Source organism: Podarcis erhardii, assembly GCF_964252035.2.
Source record: "Podarcis erhardii genome assembly, chromosome: 12".
In the NCBI taxonomy this organism is placed as follows: Eukaryota; Metazoa; Chordata; class Lepidosauria; order Squamata; family Lacertidae; genus Podarcis; species Podarcis erhardii.
This window is the reverse complement of record NC_138513.1, coordinates 13387968-13394275: the sequence shown is the minus strand read 5'-3', so window position 1 is coordinate 13394275 and position 6308 is coordinate 13387968. Positions and strand designations below refer to the sequence as shown.

General features: G+C 48.5%; 1 protein-coding gene across 1 annotated transcript in view; it reads left to right on the top strand.

Annotated features, from left to right (window-relative positions):
* The first annotated feature begins 2946 nt into the window (after window positions 1-2946).
* The window catches only part of PITRM1 (pitrilysin metallopeptidase 1), a 31166-nt gene continuing 27804 nt past the window's right edge, over window positions 2947-6308 (top strand). Inside the window, exons 1-2 of the mRNA XM_081834226.1 lie at window positions 2947-3094; window positions 4960-5068. Of these exons, the coding sequence (XP_081690352.1) occupies window positions 3036-3094; window positions 4960-5068 (168 nt within the window). The 5' untranslated portion in view covers window positions 2947-3035. The remainder of the gene's footprint in view (window positions 3095-4959; window positions 5069-6308) is intronic.

The window sequence follows — 6308 nt, the reverse complement described above, 5'->3', positions numbered from 1 at the left end:
TCCCAGCTTGTCTATATCCTCCTTAGATTTTGGTGCCCAGAACTGGACACGGTACTCCAGATGTGGTCCAACCAAGGCAGAATAGAGTGGTACTGTTACTTCCCTTGATCTGGACATTATACTGCTATTGCTACAGTCTAGAATAGCACTAGGCTGTAACACTATTGACTCATGCTGAGCTTGGGGCCAACTAAGAAGTTTAGCTTTGCCTGGCACCCTCCAGGTGCCAGAGAGAGGACTTGAATCTCCAAGTGGGAGTGAGTGCACTTTAAATATATGGTGCAGATGTGGCCTTACCTCTGAGTAGACAGAGAAGAATCTCTCCCATCCCTACCTGGAGATATCAAGGATTGAACCTGGGCCCTTCTGCCTGCAACACAGATGTTCTACCACAGAGCTACATCACTTCCCCGTGTATAGGGCTGCGCAGTCAGGCAGTAGCACTGCATTTTTTGCATATATATATATATATATATATATATATATATATATAATGCAGAGAAGAGATCCTTGAGCCCTTGCCCCTTCCCATCTACTCCTCCAGCTTCACTTCCAGATGGATCAGAAATAATAATTAGAATTCCCCCCTCCCCATTTACCAATCCAGCCAAGAATCTGACAGAATATCTCCTCAGTAGTCTGTGCCTTTAATAATTAAGCAGCGAGAGGTAGCAGGTCTTCATTAGGAGTGGAGATGAAAGAGAATCCTCTGCTTCAGTGGAAGGTAGAAAAGACATGTTGCAGAACATAATGAACCTCATTCCGCACCGGAGTACGTGATATCATTCCCTTCATTTGGGTATCGCAGTGAAGATGAAACAAGAATATTCATGCATTCTGGACGTGTTCATTCAGAGCTTCAATCCATTGACTGTGGTTAGGGTTATATTTTTTCCAGGTTATTATTATGCTTACAAGCTCTTTGTCAGTCTTGAGGTTTCAGGGCACATTTCCTACTTGGGAGATGATTTAGAGGAAGAATGACCTACGCCGACCTACCAGCTGCCCACTTAAGAGCAGAAGCATCGAGGCCTTCCTGCTTTCAGTTACGCCAGCCTTTGCTGTTTGGAGGAATCCGTTCTGTGGTTGGCAACCAATCTTATTTTTATTTTATTTTGCAATAAGCTTTCCATTTGTTGCATCAAAGGACACACTTTGCAATCTAATTAAAATAAACTTGGGCAACCGGAGCATCGCCTCAGATGATTCGGCTTCTTTGCAAATCAGGATACATTTTGCTGAACCTCACCTGGGCTGGATCTACACTGGCCTTTATAACGTTATGAAAAAGATATATTCTTCATGTTGCAAGAAAGGCGATTCTTACTAAACATTCGGGGAAAAACTTTCTGGCAGCAAGAGCAGTTCAGCAGTGGAATAGACTTCTTTTTATCTTTATTTTCTCTTTTTCTTTTCTTCCATTTTTCTCTTTTGATCTTTTTATATATGTGCACCTATCTGAAATATATATGTATGTATTTGCAATATTTTGCTTATATTTTGTAATAATTATGTTAAATAAATTAATAATAACTAAAAAAAACAATAGACTGCCATGAGAGACTCTCCTTCCTTGGAGGTTTTTAAACAGAGGTTGGGTGGCCATCTGTCAGGGATGCTTTAGCTGAGATCCCTGCATTGTAGGGGGTTGGACTAGATGACCCTTGGGATCCCTTCCAACTCTTAAGATTCTATGATTCTATAAGGCTGCAATCCTATGAACCTAGAAACCAGGGCCAGATTTAGGTTTGATGAGGCCCTAAGCTACTGAAGGTAATGGGGCCCTTTATATGTCCAGCTGTCCTTTGTCAACAACAAATTGTTGCTGTTTTTTGTGTTAAATATATGCTATATGGTAATTTATGGACCTAATAGGTATCCAGAGCCATTTGCACATAACACAAACTATTGTTGTATGTAGGCTTTATTTTATTTGTTTTTTATCTTATATTTTAAAAATGTACATCCAGAGTTTTTTTCCTTGGGGGGGGGGGCGCGAGAGTGGGGCCCTAAGCTATAGCTTGCTTAAAGGTAAAGGGACCCCTGACCATTAGGTCCAGTCATGACCAACTCTGAGATTGCGGCGCTCATCTTGCTTTATTGGCCAAGGGAGCCGGCGTACAGCTTCTGGGTCATGTGGCCAGCATGACTAAGCCGCTTCTGGCAAACCAGAGCAGCGCACGGAAATGCCGTTTACCTTCCCGCCGAAGCGGTACCTATTTATCTACTTGCACTTTGATGTGCTTTCGAACTGCTAGGTGGGCAGGAGCAGGGACCGAGTAACAGGAGCTCACCCTGTCGCGGGGGTTTGAACCGCCGACCTTCTGATCAGCAAGTCCTAGGCTCTGTGGTTTAACCCACAGCGCGACCCGCATCCCCCATAGCTTGTTTAGCTTATACAGTGGTACCTCAGGTTACATATGCTTCAGGTTACAGACTCTGCTAAACCAGAAATAGTGTTTCAGGATGAGAACAGAAATCGGGCTCCAGCGGCGCGGCAGCAGCAGGAGGCCCCATGAGCTAAAGTGGTGCTTCAGGTTAAGAACAGTTTCAGGTTAAGAACGGACCTCCGGAACGAATTAAGTTCTTAACCCGAGGTACCACAGTACGTAAATTTGGCACTGCACCCACCAAGTGCAAATAAATCTTAGTAGCTGTACTTTTGCCCCCCCCCCCACCGAAAAGTACACTTCCCAGCACCTTGAACTACAACTCCCAATTCCCTTTCAAGGGAGCGCAGGGGGGACTGAATCGCCCGGCTGCGCCAGGCAGCCCCGTCGCAAAGCTTCCCGGGGAAGAAGAGCGATGCGAGGAGCGGGCGGGGAAACAGCCTCGCTAGGGAAAGGGGCGGAGCTCTGAAGCCCTCCCTCGCCGGAGAGTCCCCGCCCCAGGGGCGGAGCTAGCGCCCGTCTGGTACCCGCCGCGCCCCCGCCGGGAAAAGGCCCCGCGCATGCGCTCCGCGAGGTCGTCCGGGGCAGCGCGGCCGCCTTTTCCGTTCTCTTCCGCGGTGGGCGCCGGGGAGGTTGCGCTGCGCCATGTGGGGCCGGTTCTGCGCGGCGGGGCGGCGGCGGCTGGCGCGGACGAGTCCCGGCCGGTGAGCAGCATCCGCCGCTGGTCGACTCGTGGGGTGGGGGCTTCTCCGGGCGGGGCGAATAAACACTCTGCATGTGCTCAGAGGCTCCCTTTCTCCTCCTCGGCTTTCTCCCACGTTTATGAAGCCCCGTATTCCGAGCCGGGGTTTCATCCCGTGGGGCCTTCCCTGGAAGGGGTTGGGCTGTAGCTTCTCTCATCCTTTTCCATGCTTGGGGGTGGGGGGTGTTAGGAGGAACCCCTGGGGAACCGACGCCCAGAACCCCCGTTTTCTATTATTTGAGTTTCTTACTGGAGAGTGAGATGTAAAGGGAGGCTCTGAACATGTGCAGAGTGCCTTCCACTTTCTGCATCTGGGGGAAAGGGTTTCCCCCCCTTTTTTATGGTTGTCTTTGACTCCAGCACTTGTTGTTTTTAGTAGCTCAGGTATTTGGCCACCTGCAACCTTTCTGGAAAATGTGATGGACGAAAGCTTGCTTTCTGACATGTTTTTTTCTGAAGGAGGCTGTTTTAACTGGCTCTCCCGCTGCCACACCTACCTCCTCTGCTGGTTGGGGACTGATAAAAGAAAAGAGGAATTGTGGGTGGGGGGTTGGGTGGAAGCCACTGGTGAAACGTCCCCCATTTCTCCCTGGAATTCTTGGCAGCTGGGTTTTGTGAAGTATTGGGAGCAGTGGTCTTATTTAGGGGTGAGAAGCCCAACTTTCTGACTCTGGCCATCATGCTAGTTTATCTCTTAAACACCAAATGCTGGGAATCCACAGTGCTGCAAGGCCTGTTGCCTGTGTTGTCTTCCTAGATGGAGGCCTCGGACTTTCCACTTTGGGAAACAGGGCATTGCACCTGGATGAAGGGTGGCTGTCTAGATGTCTAGATCAGCTCCAGCCAGCAAAACAGTCAGTCAAGGATGGTGGGAGTTGTAGTCCCAAGAACCGGAAGACCACAGGTTTCCCTATCCTAAGATTTGGTGTGATCCAGCAGGACTCTCTTAATGGTTTTATGCTGTAGCCTGGATTGCATAGTTTGATTTGTCAATGCTTTGCCTTATAACACTTGGGCTGAGCTAAGATTGATATAGTTAAGGATTTGCGCTTGTATCTCACCTGTTTGCTGGTGCTTTCAAAGTCCAGGACCTAGAACAAATGGGCTGAAGGTGCGAGGGAAGCAGATTTCAGTTAAACTTTATAGGAGAAATGTGCGGTAAGGGGCTGTTCAGCAATGGAAGAGGCTGTCTTGGGAGATAGTGGGCCCTCCCTTCCTGCAGATACTTTGAGCAGAGGTTGGGCACGGGATTTTGTGGCACTGCAGAGCCTACATTGGAGTAGAGGACCTCCGTGTTTTCTAGAAAAGCCCCTTCCAACTCTGACTCTTAAGTCCTGAATCAACACTCTCCATTCCTGCCAAGTGGTGTTTTTAAAGAAGGTTAGGCCTCCCCTTCTTAAAACTAAGTTGACTCTCCCACTAGCTAGAGCTGTGCTGTGTGGAAGTGTTTGCAAAGTGGAGCTTCCCTTTTACTCCAAAATTGGGAGTTTTAAAAGTCTTGTTTACCGAGGTGCCCTACTAGTGTGGCCCTAAACACCAACTTTCTTATAGATTTCACATCCTTGGAATTTAGCTCCTGAGTTATAGGTACTTATTGCAGGATTTGGCTCCTAGCACTCCCACCTTCCATTTTCCTGTGCCCTAATTAGTCTAAGCTGTATTAATTATGTAACTGAATAAATGGGTGCCACCTGCCCTATGCTCACACATTTGCTTAACTTGATGCATTGGCTCCTGAGGCCAAGGTTCCCCACCCCAATTATTATTTTTTTAAAGGAGGTCTCATTGTTTGCTTTCTCCTCTTCCTCTCTCTTTTTGTGTATATAGTTTCAGGCCATTTAATCAGAGACTCTGGAGATGGAAGAGTACTTCTGCCAATGAAAGGGCACTGCAGTACAAAGCTGGAGATTGCATCCATGGATTCACAGTAAACCAGGTACATGTCTGGTCTTTCTGGTCGCTCGGGGCTGTGGCTCTCTTCTCCCAAGAAAGCTGGGGTCTCCCAAGAAAGCATTTGGTCTGATCTGACGGTAAAAAAAAAAGCTTGAAAACTCAGGAAGGCCTTTCCGCATCAGCTTCTCGGCGGAGGAACACACACGCTGCATTTTGCAGCTGATTCTGGGGGCACAGCCAATCAGTTTATAAACAGCTAAAATCATAAGGAGAGCCCCGCTGGGTCAGACTAAAAGACCCATCTAGTCCAGCCTTCTGTTCTCACAGTGGCCAGCCAGGTGCCCGTAGTAAGCCCACAAATATAGCATGAGAACAGTTGCATTCTCCTGCTCAAGGTTCCCCAGCAACGGGGGTTCAGAGGCATCCTGCCTCTGCTAGTCAGGGTGATATATAACCCTGCATTGCCCCATCCTCCATATATTTCCCATGTAATCTCCCTTTAAAGCTGGTGGCCATGACTGCATTTTGCGGGAGCAAATTGCGTAGTTCAAGCTGTTCGCTGTGTGGCAGAAGCACATCCTCTTGTCTGTCCCGAAATTCCTACCATACGGCTGCTTTGGGCGATGACCAATGCTGGTGCTGCTCAGAGTAGGACCCGCTGAAAACAATGGAGAGGTTGCTTAAGTCCATTGATTTCAGGGTGCCTGCTCTTGAGAATTACTGGCGTTGGGTATAGGAGGGATAGCTCCGTCCCTCAGTAGAGCATGAGACTCTTAATCTCGAGGTTCTGGGTTCGAGCACTACGTTGGATGAGAGGTTCCTGCACTGCAGAGACCCTCATGGTCCCTACATGTTTTTGATTCTGTGACTCCAGGCTCTAATGTTATGAAAGGGAGAATAAATTATCTGTATCCACGTTCTACGGGACGCGGGTGGTGCTGTGGGTTAAACCACAGAGCCTAGGACTTGCTGATCAGAAGGTTGGTGGTTCAAATCCCCACAACGGGGTAAGCTCCTGTTGCTCAGGTCCCTGATCCTGCCAACCTAGCAGTTCGAAAGTACGTCAAAGTGCAAGTAGATAAATAGGTACCGCTCCGGCGGGAAGGTAAACGGCGTTTCCGTGCGCTGCTCTGGTTGGCCAGAAGCGGCTTAGTCATGCTGGCCACATGACCCGGAAGCTGTACGCCGGCTCCCTCAGCCAATAAAGCGAGATGAGCACTGCAACCCCAGAGTTGGTCATGACTGGACCTAATGGTCAGGGGTCCCTTTACCTTTACCTTTAT